Genomic DNA, 20,239 nt, shown 5'->3' with positions numbered 1-20,239 from the left:
GAAGAGCCTGGGAAGGAGGCCTTGGGGGTCGGCCTAACGTGCAGGCTGTGCCCCGCCCTTTCCGGACTGAGAGCCCTTGGGGACAGAGCCATGCACTAAGTGCTTGGAGAAAGGCAAAGGGTGCACCTCAAGGAGTCTCCAGTCTGAGGGCCCCGGGTCTGATCGAGGCACAGCGCAGCCTCAGAGGCCCCACTCTGATGGCAGAACACAGGGGCATATACTTCTCTCTTACAGGAGAGCAGAGCATTGGAGGAGAGAGGCTTGGACCTCATAAATCTTTACAGTTAGAGTTGTAGCTGGTCCGCCTTCCTCTGCGTCCCCACGGTGTACACGTGCCTCTTTTCCCCACCCTGCCTGCCCCTCAGCAGGAAGGCAGCTTGAGTAGAAGTTCTCAGTTCACCAGCTACCACCAGGAAACCCCCATCCTTCATGTTCCCTCAACCCTCTGCTCCATCACTCTCCCGCCCTTTCCCCAGGCAGCTGGACACCCCCTAGATATCGAGCTGGAGACACTGCCACATTGACAAAGCCGTGGGTCACTGTGGCCCCTCTCCCTCTGACCCAGGAGTAGTCTAATGTCTATGGCAGTGCCCCCCCCCAAGTTAGTGTCACCTTACCCAAGCCTGCCCTCACCAAGGGCACCCATCCTTCCTAACCGAGGGCACCTATAAAGGAAGTGGAGGAATACTGGGCTTCCCTGCCCAGAAGGGAGGAGGGGGAAGAAGAAAAGGGGCACTTAAGGTACCCTGCCCACAGGCCAGGCCCAGAGAGCAGCTGGAGATACCCAAATGTTAATTACCAATTAGCGCAGTTCAGGTGGAAAGGGCAACTTTATTACGTGTAAAATGGACTTAGTGTGGCAGGAGCTGTGGGATTAATTTCTTGAGATAAGATGCTTTTAGGCTAATCAGTGGGTCTGTGACATCTGGATATAAAGGAGCCGGGGCAGACTTTCTTGAGACAGGTTCCAAAGAGTCAGAAGGGAGGAGGAGACCCCTGCCCTATCCTTCTTCTGGGAGAGCTGGAAAGGAAGGCTGGTAAGAGAGCAGCTGGGATGGGGGTGGACGTGGACGTGGACAGGACACTGGAGAGGAGGTGGGTCTTGGCACCCCTGAGGTGTTTGGCACCCTAGCCCCTCACTTTCTTTTCCTCCGTGAAAGAAAGAAAAGGTGGGGCTGAGGGTTCCTTTAACACCCAGGTGACAACGCAGGAAAATCCACACATCTGTAGACCTAGCTTTGGTGTTCAGGGCTTGGGAGGAAGGCTCCTTACTGTTCTTGGTCTCTGCTGAAGATGCCCTGATGAAACGGGGCTTGCGTAGGACATCCCTAAGTGGGGATAGTGAAGGCTGGGGGGGAGGGGTTCTACTTACGGTTTTCACTCAGGCCAAGAGGGCTGCGAAGATTTAGGTGACAGCCAATCTGAGAGCTGGAAGGCTGGCTGGTATGAACTTTGGAGGCTCTGAAGGGAGAATCTTGCCAGTCCACGTGCCTGTGATGTCCAGCCACAGGGGCCAGGAAGGGGGCTGTCCCTGCACACAGGCCTTCACTGCTTTCTCCTGCCAGGATCGCCCCCCTGCTGCCCTCCTCCCACCCCACTCAGACTCCACCTAAAAAACAAGAAGCAGGTCCACTCTCATCCAGGCTCCATATCCCTTCTAACGTCCCTTCTAACTCTAATGCCAGCTCCTCCCACCATCCCCAAGGTGTTGCTCTAGCCTCTTAGAAAAGCTCCAACTCCCAGGGCACAGGGCCCCCCAGCTTTCAGACTCCCCACAGGCTCTGGGGCACCGGGAGTGCGTGGCCATATTGCTTGCTTCCTCAGCACAGGGCTTCTACCTCATGCTGGTCCTTTTCTCTCTTAGCTCAGGAAGTAACCATTGGAAGGCGGTGGCCATGAAGACCTTCTCTCTGCTGCTGGTGTCCCTGCTCCTGGCATTGGTGCTAGGAGAGAAGGAAGAAGGTCACTCCAGGTTGGGGTGAGAAGGAAGGGGTCAGGTGCCGGGGAGGAGGCTTGGGGGGTGACTGGGTTCTATTTTCAAGGGGGAGATGAGAAAGGGAGGAATCCCAGGCCAAGAGGAAAGATGTTCGACGGAAAAAAACTTTTCAGCAGTCTGAGTGCAGAGTGAGGCTAGAACCAGGGAGTCTTTTTTTTTTTTTTTTGCGGTACGCGGGCCTCTCACTGCCGCGGCCTCTCCCGTTGCGGCGCGCAGGTTCCGGACACGCAGGCTCAGCGGCCATGGCTCACGGGCCCAGCCGCTCCACGGCACGTGGGATCTTCCTGGACCGGGGCACGAACCCGTGTCCCCTGCATCGGCAGGCGGACTCCCAACCACCGCGCCACCAGGGAAGCCCCAGGGAGTCTTTTTTACGAGCTACTGTTGTAGCTGGAGAGAGTGTGCTTAGATCTCTGGAAGGACTTCTCAGTGGTTAAGTGTCTGAAGTAGACGATAGCATCTCCCTTCCTAATGAAAGCCTTAACCAGTCACTTATGTGTGCGTTTGATCAAATTTTACAGCAGGCTTCCTGTGTGCCAGGCACAAGGGATATACCTGAAGAGTGGTCCACAAATGCCACCTGCCCCCGTGGAGCATATAGGCCCAAGGGGAAAGCAGATGAAGAACCATCTAGGCAAAGCTTCAAACTGTCATGAGCGCTGTGAGGAAAAGGCAGGGAAGATTATGAATGACTATAGCAGGGAGCTCTGTTTGTGTGTTCGGGAGGCCGAGAGACGTGTCTGCGTAGAGTTAGGCCTTCTCATATGCAAGGACCAGCCATATGCCCCTGTCAACTTGGCTGAGTTTGAGATGCAGCTGTCACATATATACAAGGACAGACAACATCGTGCAGAAGTTAAAGACCGTAGACCTGGACCCGGACTACCTGGGGTAAACCCTGGATCATACCTACACTGTATGCTAAGTTAATCTCTTTGCACGGTGGTTTCCTCACTTACCAAAGGGAGATCTACATAGTGTCTGCCTCCTTGGGGTGGTGTGAGGATTTAGTAAGTTTCTGTATTAAAGGGCTTGTAGAGGACCTGACTCATAGTAAGTGCTGTTGTATGAGAGCTCACTATTGTTAGGAAACTGAGAACCAAAGAACTGAATCTGGTGGGGCCAGGGCAAGAGGAGCAAAGGAGAAAACTATGGCTCAGTCCTTAGGGATGAGGGGGACCCCTGATCTTTGCCCAGAAGCAGAGCCTCAAACACCGAGGATGCTGGAAGTGGGTGCTTGAGCTGAGGATAAAGCCCCAGGGGCTTGATGCATGGACAAGAGGGTGTCTCCATAAAAACTGACTCCCTAGAAATGGGCTGCTTCCTTTCCAAATAGCAGCCCCTGCTGGTGACAATCATTTATCTTCGCACCCTCTGCTCCTTCTATGGCATCCTAGTTTCCCTCTCTCTCCCCTCCCTGCCCCTCAGATTCCACACTAAGGCCAGCGGCTCCCAACCACGAGGCCCCAGGTACGCTGAAGGCACTTTCATCAGTGACTATAGCATCGCCATGGACAAGATCCGCCAACAAGATTTTGTGAACTGGCTGCTGGCGCAGAAGGGGAAGAAGAGCGAGTGAGTCATGCGTGCCCTTCCCTGCTCCCTGTGCCCCCGTGTGATGCACAAGGCCAGGTGGCACCTTTCGCTTAGGTGCTGCTGGGGAGCTGGACCGCATGGCGGCCCTGCCTGGGACCCTGGCTCAGGCAGCAGTCTGGTCGGGAGTTGGGGCAGGATTTGGGCAACTTTCCAATCCTTTTCTTCTAAGAGGAGGGGTCGGGAAGATGTATGGGACTCACAGAGGATCCCCGGGGGGCTGGGCATGAACCAGGGGAGCTGAATTGCTGCCAATGACTACTTGGTGGCGGCAGCTTCAGACTTTGGAAATAGGATAAACTGCTTTCATCGTTCTTCTCTATGCAAAATCTTTTCCCCTGCCCTCACTGTTTGGCCAGCATGGTAGCTCCTGAAAAGCTTGTCACTGATAGCTGAAGACAAGCAGCGGGGAGGCTGAGTAGAGAAAGAGTTCCCCTCTGCTCCTTGGGTTGAGGTACCAAAAGATTGGAGCTTCTTTGGGCTGGAGAACATCTGGAGTCCCGCCTGGCCCCACCCACTCCCTAATCTTTATTTTACCAGCTGGAAACACAACATCACCCAGAGGGAGGCCCGGGCCCTAGAGCTGGCCCATCAATCTAACAGGAAGGAGGAGGCAAGGGCGCAGCAGGGGTGAGTCAGCCCACGGGGGAAGGGGTCGGCGGTGGGGGGGGGGGGCTCTTGACCCCACCTCATTGTTCCCTCTCCCAGACTCCAGAGCAGGGCTAGGCCCCAGATAAGCATCCCCTTCTACTCAGAGTTCAAAGAGGGGTCTTCACAGAACTCCTGGAGGACAGCCCAAGCCTAAGGGAAAGCCTGGGAGGAAAGGGGGTGGGGGTCCTGGGAGGGAATCTGGGGCCAGAGTTTCTAAGGTGGATGACCAAGTGTGCAGAGTCACCAAGTCCAGGAGTGGGGCACAAAAGAGACCTCGGAAACTGGCTTCTCCACTTCTGCCTGCCAAACTTCAGGAAGGCTTTTGTGAAACTGGGACCCTCTGAAGGCCAGTCCCCTGAAATCAGTTACCCCGTCTCTGTAGGAAGCTGAGGAATTGATGACACAGATCCTTCTAAAGAGTGAATATTCCCAAAGTAATCTCTTGGGGTTTTGGAATGCACTCTGGGACACTTGGAGAGGTGGATGGGTGGGATGTCTCCCACCAGAATTGTTTCTCTTTGCCTGTATGGAAGAGCCTATATTCCCCGGCCGACAGGTCTGGGTGGAGCTTTGAAAGCTGAGACAACTGAGAGGCAGCTGTGTTGACTCGTACACCCCACCCCCACCCCACCTTGTCCCACCACGTTGGAGTCCCAGGTCCGGTATTTACTCTCTCTGGGTGGTGCCCAGGCTAAAGGCGCCTGCCTGAGGCTTTCTCCTTTGTAGCTCCCTACCCAAGAACCCCAGTGATGATGGTTTGCTAAAGGATTTACTGATTCGAGAGCTGCTGTCCTGGATAGTGGATCAGATGGAGCTCTGCAGGCTCAGGTGGGAGTTTGGTAGCTTTGGGCATCTTGCATAGTGGTTGTGAGCTCGCACTCTGGGGTCAGACACGGGTTCACATCTTCACCTCAACACATGCTGACAAATTACTTAGACTCTCTGAACCTTGGGGTTTTTGTGAAAATTGGGGCTACTTAAACCACTTCATGGGATTTGGTGGGGTTTAAATAAGATAATTCGAGGAAAAGGCTGAAATCAACATCTGCAGAGTACTAAGAGTTTGGTAACCTTGACAGTTATTAGTACACTTGCACTTCTTCCTCAATTTCCTCCAGGTGGGATGCTGCTCTCACCTGCCCCACCCACCCGAGCCCATCCTAACCTTAGCTTTTCCTTGGTACCGTTGTGCCATGGCACCTTCTCAGTGATGGAACCCCTAGAGTTTGAGGCATGTTGCCCTTCTCTGTAGCTGCTGCTGGTCTCAATAGTCCTCAAATCCTCCTCCTAAACTAGGAAGTCTTTCAATGTATTATGTCTCAGAAACAAGGGGTGGCTCAATACCATGGAGAGATCCACCCACCCGAATGGTGAGACAGGACACTCATTTAAGATGCAGACACCGAGGCACAGAAACCAAAACAAATTCAGACTTCGGTGCTGGGAAGTTGAGAGACTGAGGGAACAAATCTGGGATGGCTTCCTGTAAGAGGGTTAGAAGGAAGAGAGGCATGTGACCTGAACAATGGAGAAGAGAGTATGAGAAAATCTCCACAGGAAAGTGGGTAACAGTCTCTGTGCTTTTTGGAATCTTTTTGATTACTTATAATTAGAGAGGTAATCTGGAGGTAGGAGCAGTTGAACTATGGCTGGGTGCCAGGATACATTTACTTTGCTGCCTTTAAGCCGATACTGACCCTCCTCTCCACTGCTCCACTCCTCTCTCCACTCTGCACAGGTTTCAGTGACTCTGACCAAACCCAGCTCAGAACTGGACTCTGTCCTTCACTTACTCAGCTCCTGCCTCAGCCCCACCCCAGGATACCCCAAAGAAACAAAACCAAGTTCAAGCTGAAATAAATCTTTGTGCCCGTTGTCAAAACACATTCACGTGTCTACAGAGCGCTAACTGTTCATTTGTCTTCGTGTGTGCACCACCCAGTGAAAAGCAGATATGGCTCTTACCCATCTGTTAATTCATCTATTGTTTCCACGAACACTTACTGGAAACTTGACACAGGCAGAGACTGCACTGAACGCTGGGTATACAGCAATCATGGAAACAGACACAATCCTTGTCCCCAGGGGGTTTACAGTCCAGTGGTGGAGACAGACTTTAATCTTTAAACACACAAACACATTAATAATTACATAACATGCAGAGTTATGTGAAGAAACACTAGGGAGCTGTGAGAGGACAGAGAAGCCTCATCTAGATGGAGTGGGCAGTCAGGAGGGCCTCTCTGAGAAAATGACGTTTAAGCTGAGTGAGATTTGAAGGATAAAATGGCCAAAGGGTGACGGGAGCCTTCATAAATATTAGCCAGTGCTATGGTTGCATGGCAAAATGGGCAACGGTGAGAACGGCACAAGTAGAGACTGGGCAGGTGGGCAGAGGCAGGGCCTCAAAGGCCATGTTAAAGCTTTGAGAGTTTATCCTCAGTGCAAGGACAAGTACTTGAAGGATTTTAAGCAGGGGCAGGTCAGAGAAGATCTATTTGCATCCCCGAACAGTCACCCTGATGATGGTGAGAATGATATTGAGACGAAGAGGGATGAATGTGGAAGAGGCTCTTGAGGGATTCCAGATTTCACACTAGGGAGTTGCCAGTGAAGGTGAAGGGAAGTGGGAGAACTCAGTTTGTCCAAAAGTCAATACCTCTTTCTTCCGGTGTTTAAATGTTTTCCCACCTCGGCATGCTGCCTTCTCCCAGGGCTCTGCATCCACGGAAGGCAAGGCTGTCTCTCTTTCCCGCTTAGTTTAGGTTACCTTTGCCTAATGTCCCCTCCTCTCCCCTTGATCTAGTCATATTTTAGCATACTAGAGTCAAACACACCTAGATTCAAATCACTCTCTAGGTCCGTGACTTGGCAAGTTAGTTCCTCTCTCTCTGAAGCTCAGTTTGCTGTCTGGAAAAGATTAAAAAGTACTCACTTCATAGGGTTGAAGTATTTTAAAATAATGCCTGGCACAAAGTAAGTGGTCAATAAAAGTTAACTTTTGTTATTATTATTCACACACTTAAACCTCAGTTTAAAAACACTGGGGTAGGGCTTCCCTGGTGGCGCAGCGGTTGAGAATCTGTCTGCTAATGCAGGGGACACGGGTTCGAGCCCTGGTCTGGGAGGATCCCACATGCCGCGGAGCAACTATCCCCGTGAGCCACAACTACTGAGCCTGCGCTTCTGGAGCCTGTGCTCCGCAACAAGAGAGGCCGCGATAGTGAGAGGCCCGCGCACCGCGATGAAGAGTGGCCCCCGCTTGCGGCAACTAGAGAAAGCCCTCGCACAGAAACGAAGACCCAACACAGCAAAAATAAATAAATTAATTAATAAACTCCTACCCCCAACATCTTCTTAAAAAAAAAAAAAAGTAATATATAAAAACACTGGGGTATTAGTTTAAAATCAGGGAGTGGCAAACTGGATTGGCTGAATGGCTGGGCCAGTAACCTAAATAAGCAAAGTGGGGAGTGTGTAAAATAAGGGGAAGGATTGGGACTGTGAAAATGGAAAAGAAATGTGCCCCTAAAGGTATTCTGATGACCAAACAAAACTCTTTGGAGAACTGAATTTGCCTGAGGGCTGCCAGTTTGCAATCTCTTCCAGTTCTTAACATTTTGGGCTTCCTCTCCTCTAAACTCCTAGAGTTCTAAGAGTGTGTACCACACAATTTAGAGCACGCCTTTGCTCAGAGGTTATATTTTAGTGATTCTCCATGATAGAACTGATTGTATTGGGGAGGAGTTCAGATCTATATTTCTGTAGTCTTGGGTGTCTCTGTGAATCAGTGAATCTGTTAAGTGTTATTTAAAAAAATGTTGTACAACTGTCTCACTATGGGCCAGGCATTAGTGCTCAGGACTTTCGAGACGCCATTTTTTTCCAACTTTTGGTTTTTTTTTTTTTTTGGCTTTTATTCAGATTTAGAAACATCATTTAAAAAAAGTCATGGTGATCTCATTTAAAGCCTCATCACAGTCCTTCGAGGTAATGACAGCATCATAGCTGTCAACCGCGCACTACACTGCCTCCCTGAGGCAGAGAGTTAAAGCCCATGCTCTTAGCCACTCTGCCATAAGGCCAATGACTCACTAGTCACTTAAAGCAACTGAGAGCATCTGTGACGGTCACATTCAGTGGTGCACTGGGGCAGAGTGCTTCTGAGAGCCATTGTGAAATTGTCAGGAATTCTGTGAGCAGGCTGTAAAACCATCCATAGCTTGAAACAATAGCTCCAAAGGCTGTGGTCAGAGTATTTACACTATGGAAATTGGCAAATGATATAAATCAGAGCACCGCCCTCCCAACCTGGAGAGGTGATTGTTAAACATTTACCAGCACATTACTGGTCAGCATACTTTCTCTTAAATTATAGAGGAGAACAAATGTGTCTGAAGAAGGGAATGAACATGTCTGCTTGAGGGTGGCGACGAAGTTTATCAAGGGTCAATGTGTGTACCTCAGGGAGTATGTATGTGTGCATTTGAGGGTCTGAATAGTTAAATCTGAAGTCATGAGTGTGAGTGAGGGATCAGTGTGTGTACCTTAAAGAGCCATACAGTGTGAGTCAGAGAGTGAGAAGTGAGGCAGGTGTGTCTAGATGGTGTCAGTGGGCACCTAAGGGACGGAGTTTTTGTGTTAGGGAGTGGTGTAGTAAGAATATGAAAATATGAGGTCAGTATGTGCATACATGAGGCTAATGCATTTTTCATAGGGTATAATGGAGGAAGTCAATGTGTATGAGAGGGTGTCAAATGTATGTGTTGGGCGGGGACAAATCTGTGTCTGAGAAAGTAAGTTTGTGTTTAGGGGGGCTTATGTTATCTGAGTTTAGTGTCTAAGGGTATGTATCGGAGTGGATCTGAAGGTAGGACTATGATAGCCTAAATAATTGTTTCAGCCTTGGTTGTTCTTTCAAAATACAGAAAAACACAAATAACAGTGCTAAATATTTTTAGCAAGATAGAGCATTATTCCTCTTTCTTGTAAACACCCAGAGGCAGGCAGCCCGGAGCTGGTGTGACAGCTTTTGCTCCATGAAATCCTCAGGGACCCAGACTCATTGGCTCATGGCTCCACCATCCCTCAAGGCCCCAAATGGCAACTAAATATCCTGCCACCGATCTCTCTGCTCCCATCCTCTTTTTTTTTTTTTTTTTTTTTTTTTTTTTTACGTTGCATGGTGCAGCATGCAGGATCTTAGTTCACCCACCAGGGATCGAACTCCTTCTCTCACCCCCACCCCCCTGTCCCCTGCCACATTGGGAGCATGGGGTCTTAACCACTGGACCACGAGGGAAGTCCTTGCTCCCATCCTCTTTTTTTCCTTTTACTTGAAACCTCTCTGGTAACATTATTCACATCCATGGTTTTGCCTTGATCTGTAGCCCAGTACATCTGAATGACAATTGGCCATCTCTCCTGGGATGTCCCACAGACCTCAATTTCAACATTTTCAAAACCACTCTTATTTCCTCAGCTTCATCCTGTGGTCTCTTCCTACCTCTCTCTCTGAATGGCATCACGCAGTTGCCCAAGCCAGGACATTGAACATCCTGCTAACTTTTCCCACCCACTCTGCCCCCATCTCATCAGTTTTACCATCTCATTTTCTTACTTTGTCCGGAATCTGTCTCATTCTCTCTATCCTTTCTGCCACCATCTTAGTTCTGGCCCCCATCATTTCTACTTTGGATTGCTACAACTGACTTAAAATTAAGTCTAGGTTGCCACTAATTTTCCTATAACAAAATTTTGATATTATTGCTCCCTGACTTAAACCTCCCTTGGCTCCTTTTTTGTAAGACTCAATAATGCTATGGAAATCACCTATGGAACTTCCTAAACACACAGATAACTGATTTCACCCCAGACCTGATGAATAACATAGCTGATACTTATTTCTGTGCCAGGCATTGCACTAAATGCTTTGTTATATATTTTCTGGCTTAATTCTCAGAATGACTTCATGAGTAGGTATTACTCTTTCTCAACTGTGGAAAATGGAACACAAAGAGATTAAGGTATTTGCCTTAAGTTACTGGACCATACGTAGTGGAAGTGAGCTATGGAACCAGGTAAACTAATTCCAGAGTCCAAGTTCTTAACTGTAAGGCCTTCCCCAGTCAGAAGCTCTACGTGTGATTCCAAATGGCAAGCTCCATTAGCGTAGAACGGATTGTTTTATGTTTAATATGGAACGCTCGGCGCCCAACTCAGCGCGTCGCACGCAACAGACGGCCAGTGCGCAGCGGCGGGCCTTCACTTGCAGGCTGGGGTGGCGGTGGGGGCAGTCGCATGAACTCGAGAGGGTCCGAGGCGTCCACCTGTGTGGGGAGCGCTGGGCCGCAAACAGTTTTGCGGATCCTGGCTGGAGCACGAGGCGGGGACGCCCAGCCCCTGGCAGTGGGGGAGTTCAGCCCGGCGGCCGGAAGTCTGGGCGTAGCTTCCGGCGCGCGGAGATGACGTCCAGTTTGCGCATCCGCGTGGGGGAGCTGGTGGAGGATCCCGGGACGCGGAGACCCGGGGTCCCGGCAGCGGGGCGGCCCGCGGGCCACGGTGGGGATGCACCGCCGCGGAGTAGGAGCCGGCGCCATCGCCAAGAAGAAGCTTGCGGAGGTGAGGGGAAGGAGGCGGGCCCTACAATCACTCCAGACCCGCGAGAGACAGAAGTCTCTCCGCGCAGAGCTCTGTACCCTCAGATCGCCTCCCAACAGAATCTGACGCGGGTTTCTCGGTCCCAGGGAATTGAGTTTCTCCAGCTTCCGGTGTATTGGAATGTCAGCATCCCTAGATCCATCAGCCCTTTCCCCCACTTCCCCCAATTAGACTACAGTCGAGTCGTCTATTCTACTTCCTCACCCCCTCTCCCTAAGAAAAACCATTTGCGAGACCCTCTTAATACTTCTGCGGAGGCAGTACAAGTGGGAGCCCCCAGCACCCACTCTCTCAACTCATCCTGGTCTATTTGTCTGACAGGCCAAGTATAAGGAGCGAGGGACTGTCTTGGCTGAGGACCAGCTGGCGCAGGTGAGTGGGATGGAGGGCTCCAGGCAGCAAAGGAGATCCGACAAGGCTGGGCAGGACACCTTTGATATAAACCAGATTGTTTGGATCGAACTAAAAATAGGGCATTTGGCAAACCCCAGTTTCTGGGCTGCTCAGATCATTTAGGTGACTTGCTGATAACAATGATAGCTAACATCTTTGAGTGATTACCTGCTTGTAGCGTCCCAGGCACATGTCCGTTTTCTTTACATACACTGCCTTGTTCATTCCTCCTGACAGTCCTATCAGGAAGGAACTCTGTTCTTCGCACTTTCAAATTGAGGGCACTGAGGTGTTAAGTGCTTTATCCAAGGTTACATGGGTAGTAAGTGGTAGAGTTGTTTGATTTAGGTCTTTTGGGTTTTTACTTTAAATACCTAAGAATAACCTGAAAATATTGCCTAACCTGTGGCACCCACCACCATCACATCTAGGTGCATACCAGAAGTGTCAGTGATGGGGGTATGGCTCCTGCAGTTTCCTTCTCTAACACTTCCCTTTTCTGTACATGCCCTGTTGTTTACTCAGTTATTTTGCCTGGTGAAGAAGAGAAGGAGGCAGTGAGGCAGGGAAATGGGCCCTTGAACTGAGGAAAATAAATAGACACAGGGTGTGCTGTTCAAAAGCTCCCACTCAGGGGAGATAACGTGCAGGAATCAACTGGAAATGGTGATTATAATAATGTGTAAATTTCTAATATGTTGGAAATGAGGAGATGCTGGGCCAGGAGTGGTTATTCTTGGTGAGCTGAAGATAGGTTGTTAATTAGGGAAAGAGAAGGAGTAATGCAAATGGGAAGTCAGAATATCCCCAAACCAAAAGTATTTAGCTTTAGAATCTACTCTGGTAGAGCCACATCCCTTCCTCAGAGATTCTTTATCTATGGTTATCCCCAAGGAGGTTCTTGACTCAGAGGTTAAAACAACACACCTAATTCATGCCAGGCTTCCTTTCTCTCCTATCTAGCCTTTCTGTCAGTGGCTGAAGATTTCCCACCGTGTGAATGCTGCAGAATTATTAGGTGCCTCTTCAACTAATTAATTTCATTAGATTAAAAAAAATTTTTATTTTATTTTTGAGTATAGTTGATTTACAATGTTTTGTTCGTTTCAGGTGTACAGCACAGTGATTCAGTTATACATAAACATATGTCTGTTCTTTTTCAGATTCTTTTCCCATATAGGTTATTACAGGATATTGAGTAGAGTTCCCTGTGCTATGCAATAGGTCCTTGTTGATTGCACCTTCAATTTAATAACATTTTTTTCTTCTGGGAAAAAGAAAAGAAGCACTTACAACAAGCGAAATATAATTAATGCTGTTGTATGTTATATAATGAGAGTTATTAAGAGAGTAAACCCTAAGAGTTCTCAGCACAAGGAAAAAAATTTTTTTTCTATTTCTTTAATTTTGTATTTTGTGATGAAGGAAGTTCTCTAAACTTAACTGTGATTCATCCTGCAGATGTCAAAGCAGTTGGACATGTTCAAGACCAACCTGGAAGAATTTGCCAGCAAGCACAAGCAGGAGATACGGAAGAATCCTGAGTTCCGGGTGCAGTTCCAGGACATGTGTGCCACCATTGGGGTGGATCCTCTGGCCTGTAAGTTGTCTGTAGGGGTCCAGTGTTCTTCTAGGGTTGCTAAGGGACAAAGCTCACCTAGTTGTTGTCACTACTGTTGGGGCGTCTTCTATAAGGGCCTACAGGGAGATCCAGAGGATGTTGTCTTCAGGGAGTCCCTGGCAGGATGGCTGAGTATCCAGTTTGATGGGAAAGATGGAGAGGTTGGAGTGCAGGCTGAGTAGCCGTGTACATGATCTTCCCTGGAATGCTGTGCTGTGGAATTTTTTATGACTATTTTTCCCTTTGTTAAAAAAAAAAAGTTTTGATAAAAGTAGCATGTATTCAGGCAGTCAGTCAACAAAGGAGAAAAAAGAAAACGAGAAAGTGGAAGTCTTCTGACCCTGCCCGTAATTGCAGAGATAAAGTACTGTTAACAGTTTAAGGTATATCTTTCTAGACACCTTCATCATATTTATAAACTGTTTTTTAAAAATATATGGGATTGGGCTTCCCTGGTGGCGCAGTGGTTGAGAGTCTGCCTGCCGATGCAGGGGACACGGGTTCATGTCCCAGTCCGGGAAGATCCCACATGCTGCAGAGCGGCTGGGGCCATGAGCCATGGCTGCTGAGCCTGCGTGTCTGGAGCCTGTGCTCTGCAACGGGAGAGGCCACAACAGTGAGAGGCCCGTGTACCGCAAAAAAAAAAAAAAAAAAAAAATATATATATATATATATAAAAATATATGGGATTATGCTGTAATTATTACTCTGTAACTTGCATTTTTTACTCAATAAAATATCTTCAATGGATTTTTGAATGCCAGGTCTGCATATTCTTTTTCTTAGCCTGTCTAGACCATATGTCCCATTATATTTCACTGCATGCTTTGGGAAAGGAAACTCACTTTTATAGTATCCTGAGCCAGAGTTAGCAGCCAAATAGATTGCCCACCTTTAGAACTGTCTGAACCTGTTGTTTAGTAGGAATTACCAAGAGTCAGATTGTGCTGAGGATCCTGAGTTGTAAGTGGAGCAGAAGGACGTAAGGCTGGGCAGAGAAGACTTCCCATAGAATAGATGTATTTTTTTAAGTATATGGGCTGCCGAAGCAAGCACTAGAATAGATGTTTTAATCTAACTTTGAAAGAAAAGATGTAACTATTGAATAACCTAGCTTTTGTTTTTCTGTCTTTTAGCTGGAAAAGGATTTTGGTCTGAGATGCTAGGCGTGGGAGACTTCTATTACGAGCTGGGTGTCCAGATTATCGAAGTGTGCCTGGCCCTGAAACACCGGAATGGAGGTGAGGGTGGCTCGGTCCTGGACTGGGCTTTGGGCTTCTCTGAGAGGGAAAAAATCTTGAAAGATGATCTTTCCTATCCTGCAGTCTGCAGGCCAGTAAGGTCTTGAGAAGCTGTTAGGTCCTGAGAAGTATCTTAGTGCTTCATGATGTTGAATCCATGACCAGTCTCCATGGCCAAGGGTAAATCTGAATGATTATCTCTATTCTCCGAAGGTCTTTGGCCAGGAAGCCTTAGCTCCTAGTTGTTACAGAACATACAGGCAGGTAGGAAATAGGCCTTTTTCCCTGATAGATGATGTGTCCGGGTTATGATTTTCTCATTAGTTACTATAGGCCTGCCCTGCTTCTCCAAGGTGCGGTGATGCCAATGGAGTCTCTGTGCTCCCCAGAATGTTAGCTTTAAAACGATCATTCAGTGATATCATCTTAATAAGAACACTGAATGGTCTGTGTTGAAGTTAAGAAATAAAACTTAAACCTAGTTAGAAATCATTGGCTATAGACAGAAATCATTGGCTGTAGACATAGCCTTGGTGTCAAGAGAGCATTTACAGTTTTTCAGAGATGCTGTCTTTTTTTTTTTTTTAAAGTCATAAAGGTAATCCTTCAACTGCTTTCTGTCCCCCTCTCCAATAGGTCTGATAACTCTGGAGGAACTACATCAACAGGTGTTAAAAGGAAGGGGCAAATTCGCCCAGGATGTCAGCCAGTAGGTTTTGCCTTCCAACCCCTTGGAGTATAGAAAGGTCTTTAAAAAAGGTGGAAATCTTTTCTCCTTACCACTCGTTCGTCTAGGCTAGTTTAAGAATCATTTTTATTCCTCTTCATGATCAGAAGAAATGTTTTTATTTTATAAATCTGAAAATAGAGATATAAAAAAACAAAAAACCCATTCTCAACTGAGATATTACAACTGTTAAAAGTTTTGGTAGATTTCCTTCTAAGCATTTTTTTCATGCATAAAAATAATGTGGGTGTGTGTATACACTTTTTTTTTTTCTTCTTTTTAAACGTACTCGGGGCTGTATACACTGTTGACATTATTTGTGGTCAAGGAGACTAGAGCTGGCACTGAGAAAGGCTGGGAAAAGGAGTTGGGCTCAGAAGATGGGGTGTAAATTGACCTGGTTCACTAGCCTTTGTGTGACTCCAATTTGAGAAAAGGTAAAAAAGACTCTCAGTATGTGGGCTGGATATGTGGTCTACACATTATCTTGTGGGTTTTCTTTAATTTCAGTTAGTTGTCAACTAAGAAATCAAAATCTGGCACTACTGGGCCTGAATTTCCAAATGGCAGTAATCAGCTGGGTTGCCCCTTTCAAATCTCTATTTTGCCATAGTTTACAGTACTCCCTATTGTCTCTTAAGTTCAGCTCACTTATTCACATTTCCTGATGGGCTCCTGGAAGCATATTTTTTACCTCTGTCTGGTATTGGAATGGTTTGCTAAGTGGAGAGCCTGACTCCTATACCATTTCCCTGGAATGTCCAAGCACCATTTGGTGCACTTTGACCCTGCCTTTTTACTGATGTAGTTAAATGTTGTGCGGCCTTGTGAGTCTTCAGTCATGGTATCCTGCCCAGGGCAGAGCTGAAACTGCATTGTTGCTAGGTCTGGTCTGCCAGGGGTCTTTAAGCAGCTCTTCCTCACCTCAGAGACGACCTGATCAGGGCCATCAAGAAACTAAAGGCACTGGGCACTGGCTTCGGCATCATCCCTGTGGGCGGCACTTACCTCATTCAGTCTGTTCCAGCTGAGCTTAATATGGATCACACTGTGGTGCTGCAGCTGGCAGAGGTACTGGTGGGCCGTGTGCGTGCGTGTGTGTGTGGGGGGGGGGGGGGAGGGAGGGAGGGAGGAGAGAGGGAGGGAGGGAGGGAGGGGGAGGGAGGGAGAGTGTATGTGTGCGTGTGTGCGTGTGGGGGGGGGAGGGAGGGAGGGAGGGAGGAGAGGAGAGAGGGAGGGAGGGAGAGGGAGGGTGGGAGAGTGTATGTGTGCGTGTGTGCGTGTGTGTGTGTGAGGGGGGAGGGAGGGAGGGAGGAAGGGAGAGAGAGAGGAGAGAGGGAGGGAGGGGGAGGGAGGGGGAGTGTGTGTATGTGTGCGTGTGCGCGTGTGTGTCCGTGCGTGCACGCGCGCATGTGCGTGTAGAGGCAGTCTGGGAGGGGATTTTCTGATCTCCCCTCCATCACTCAGGTCTTTTGCTGAAACTAACGGATGCACTACTCAGACCTGTGCTTATTTAGCAGACGTTTATTGAGCAGCTATAGTGCAAAGCACTGGGCCAGGCTGTAGGAGCATATAAAGATGGGTACCATATAGTTCCTGCTCTCAAGGAGCTTACAGTCTAGTGTAGACAGACATGCAGACCACTAACTGAATTTCCTTGGTGGACAGATTTTTTGATGTCTTCATAAAACTACTTTATGGATTCTTTGAAAAAATGTTTAATCTTGTTTGCCATCCTCCTGTTCCTCAGCAATGCCTTAAGCTATATCATCTTCCTCGAAATCCTTATCATGTTTTTAGGGAAGACATGTTCAGTTTTCTCAATTCTGTAATGTAGAATAGAACTAAACGAGGGAGGGGGCTTTTCTGGATTGGGGAATGGTTAGGGTGAGGCAGGACAGGGGCTGAATACTTAAATATTTTAGATTATGAACAGTTTATGATGATCACCATTTCTTCCTATCAGTTAATCATTCTGAATCTTTCCTTGTCACTTTAGAGTTCTCTGGTAAAGTCTACATTAATATTTTAGTACCAGGGACTCGACTCTACTTTTTAGGACTGAACCCCTCAACCTACCTCTGTCATCCTGAAAGTCACTTCTCTCTTGCTCTCTACTGGGACCTCTAAACATTCTTCTGTGCTCTCTTAGGCTTCACCCAAGGGCAGTTCCCCCTCCTGCCTGGGTAAATTAATTGTCCCTGGGCAGATGCTGGATTCTAAGGGAAAGGACACTCTTAACTGACACAGCCTCCATTCCTCCTTCCTTCAGAAAAGTGGCTATGTGACTGTCAGTGACATCAAAGCCAGTCTTAAATGGGAGACGGAGCGAGCGCGGCAAGTGCTGGTATGTGACTTTTGGAATGGCCCAGAAAAGATGGGCCCCAGATGGGAGGAGGAGGGTAGACAGGTACCACACAGGCAAGCGCTTTGGCCTCTCTCTCTCTCTGCTGACTTCTTGCCTGGAAGGCTGCTGCTGCCACACCAGAAGTAACCCCAGCATTTCTCTGAAGATGGCACTGAGAGGTAGAACTCACAAAGGCAGGCTTCCAGCCCTGGCACATGGGTACAGCCAGGCTGCCACTGCCACTGGGGAGTCACCAATGCCTCTCTCTGCTGACCTGGAAAGCCTGGTCAGATGGTTACTGTGGCTTGTACTGGAAGTAACACTGTTAGTACAGATTATTAACTGCTGGTAACTACATTGCTGTAACTATATACTATTGTAGTGCATGTTACATATAGTTTTATATATACACATTTCATGGTACTGATGAAGACTGATGTGAAGAGGGAGTGCATGAGCACGTAGGAACCCTGGCTTTCAACACCTTTCTCCTCATGCAGGCAGTTGAACTATAGACCTAACTTCATCTGAAGTGGGGATAACAAACATTTAATGATATTGGGTAGAACCAACCCATCTGGAGCATACTTCCAGCTATAGGAACTGTGAGTCCATTCTAATACTAATACGGTTTTTCCGTTAACTTTTCCAAAAAGGTTTCCCCCTAGCTGTCTGTTACTCCATAAGTTAACTGAAAGGTACTGCTCTCCATTTTGTTTTAGGGAATGGAGTTAGTGATTTGCTCAAAGCCATATAGCAAATATTTCTGTAGCCCTTCCTTCCACAACATCCCACTTTGTCGTTATCCTCTTTCCCAGCAGCACAGATTAAGCAACTTGGTGGCATTTCTCACACCTCAGGCAAAGACCTAGGCTAAACAAATCATTCTAATTTGGCTGTGTAAATATGTGAAGGCACTCTTGTAGATTTAGTTTGAAAACCCCACTGAAGCCAAGATAGGTTTGAGGATTATCTACCCTACATTATGTAAACCCCCCTTTCTCAGTTGATTTTTCCTTTTTCTGCCAGGAACACCTGCTGAAGGAAGGGCTGGCTTGGCTGGACCTGCAGGCCCCAGGCGAGGCCCACTACTGGCTGCCAGCTCTCTTCACTGACCTCTACTCCCAGGAGATTACAGCTGAGGAGGCCAGAGAAGCCCTCCCCTGACTGGGAATGCGGAAGGGGGCACAGCAGCAGGCAGGGAGAAGAGGGAGGAGCTGGTGGTGAATAAAACCTCAACAACTTTGTTTTAAAAAAGAACCAAAAAAACCAAAAAAAATTCCAATTTTTTTCTTCCCCCAGTATTCTTCAGCCATTACTTTTTTTTTTTTTAAAGTGCCTTCACATTGCATCTTTATGGGAGAAAACCTTTTTTATCCGCTAAGGATAACCTGAGTAACATAGATAACAGTGAACATGTATAAAATGACTTGCACAGGTCATCTACAAGTTCATGGTAGAGCTGGGCCTAGAATGAAGGCCTTCTGTCTCCTGGCTAGACAGTCTAGTTTCTGTGGCCCTGAGACATAAATTATAGCCTCTGTTAATTCAAACCCCTTCCGCATAAAATGTTCCTTATCTCAAATGAGCAGACCCTAACGGACCAGTAAATAGTCACCCTTTCAGTCTCTTCCAGCTTCCTTTGTAGAGGTTCCAGGTTATGGCAGCAGGCTCAGCTACGAGTATGAAGGAAATAGAGGTCAATGTTAAATGGTGGTTACAGAAAAGAAAATTTAATTTGAGGGGAGTTAACCAATAGTGGATGCAGTATTCCTCAAATTCCTTACTACCTTTTCCTCCTATAGTGATCATCAGGTCATCCCTCTAACCTTAGGGGTGGGAAAGGGAATCATTTATTGAACACCTACCAGACACCCAGTTTTATATACACCTTGTATAGTCCTCACAACCTTAAAAGTTAAATAGGTGTCCTTAACTTTGGCAGGTGAGGAATCTAATTGACCAGAGGCCACCACCTTAAGCAGAGCCAAAGCTAGAGCCTGGGCCCACGCTTTCTTGTATGCAGCTTTGCGTGGCACAGGCTGGCAGGACATTTTGTGTATAATTTCTTCCGACACACATGGTCAGCCAAGAGGAAAAGCCTCTGTACCAGAAAGCAAGAGCCTTCTATAGCAAGTAGAGAAGGTGATGAGCTGGGAGGCCAGCATTAAGCCCCATCTTCATGGTCTGAATTCTGAATTCCTAAGAAGGGGTAGTTTGGTATCGGAAAACTGAAAACCCAATGGTTTGGACTATCTATACTAAGACACCTTTCCCTTAGCAAGGGGAATATATAGCCTGAGCCCATCTCTACCTCTGCCTGTCCTTGAGGACAAGCTCACTTCCTGAACAGGTATTTCTTTCGAAGCAGCCGAGGCTAAGATGGCATTCCTTTCCTGACTGCCAAAGTTACAGCCTCAAAAAAAAGGACCCTATTTCTTAATGATGGGAACTTTTGCCACCAGTAGTCCTGCTTCCACCCACACCACGTAACCCAAGTTTTTGGCTTCCACTGAGCACTATCTTTATCCCTGACAGTTTCAGGCCTAGGTGAGAGGTGTGGCTGTCAAAACAATCCCGTTCTTCCTTTTACACAAACCCTCCCACACCCATAGGCGCTTCCTCCTTCTGCCAAAACAAACTTTATTGCACCAAAAAGAAAAAAAAAAAAAACAAAAAACGTCATTTATGTACAGTCAGATATAAAGACATCTCTTTGACTCCTGTGCATATATTTCCTCAACTCAAGATTAGGACGTGAAAGTCAGGCTGGTACGCCAGACATGCTCTGCCCATGGCAGGACCAAGGAGAGGATTGTCACTTGAAAGTGGGAACACTTAAATGTATGACAGGTAACACTGGACCAACAGACCAAGGGCATTCTTCCAAGCCCTGTACTAGCTCTGGGAATGGAAGAGGGAAATTGGAAGCAGGGCCCCTTCTTCAGTCTTCTTGTGAAGAGGCCCAGCCTTCAGGTTTCAAAGCTATACTTCTGTCCCCCAAGCCCAC

General features: G+C 47.7%; 2 protein-coding genes across 3 annotated transcripts; both read left to right on the top strand.

The window, feature by feature from the left end:
* The first annotated feature begins 976 nt into the window (after window positions 1-976).
* GIP (gastric inhibitory polypeptide) lies at window positions 977-6,112 on the top strand. Its single transcript, XM_065897579.1, has 6 exons — window positions 977-1,037; window positions 1,870-1,972; window positions 3,425-3,571; window positions 4,130-4,219; window positions 4,967-5,068; window positions 5,979-6,112. Exons 2-6 carry the CDS (start codon window positions 1,896-1,898, stop codon window positions 5,986-5,988), a joined length of 426 nt encoding a protein of 141 aa, XP_065753651.1. The 5' UTR covers window positions 977-1,037; window positions 1,870-1,895; the 3' UTR covers window positions 5,989-6,112.
* Window positions 6,113-10,726: 4,614 nt separating this feature from the next.
* Window positions 10,727-19,949, top strand: SNF8 (SNF8 subunit of ESCRT-II). 2 transcript variants are annotated; one of them, XM_065897057.1, is made up of 8 exons: window positions 10,727-10,861; window positions 11,222-11,272; window positions 12,755-12,893; window positions 14,051-14,155; window positions 14,792-14,864; window positions 15,812-15,953; window positions 17,155-17,229; window positions 18,259-19,949. In XM_065897057.1, the coding sequence occupies exons 1-8, from the start codon at window positions 10,808-10,810 to the stop codon at window positions 18,394-18,396; spliced, it is 777 nt and encodes a 258-aa protein (XP_065753129.1). In that variant the 5' UTR covers window positions 10,727-10,807; the 3' UTR covers window positions 18,397-19,949. The 2 variants fall into 2 exon arrangements, with proteins under 2 accessions (XP_065753129.1, XP_065753130.1); XM_065897058.1 differs by lacking the exon at window positions 11,222-11,272 and having other exon boundaries at window positions 10,808-10,861; window positions 18,259-18,482.
* The last annotated feature ends 290 nt before the right edge of the window (window positions 19,950-20,239 follow it).

This window comes from Phocoena phocoena, chromosome 19 (genome assembly GCF_963924675.1).
Source record: "Phocoena phocoena chromosome 19, mPhoPho1.1, whole genome shotgun sequence".
In the NCBI taxonomy this organism is placed as follows: Eukaryota; Metazoa; Chordata; class Mammalia; order Artiodactyla; family Phocoenidae; genus Phocoena; species Phocoena phocoena.
The sequence above is the reverse complement of the archived record's forward strand: the minus strand, read 5'-3'. Positions and strand labels throughout refer to the sequence as shown.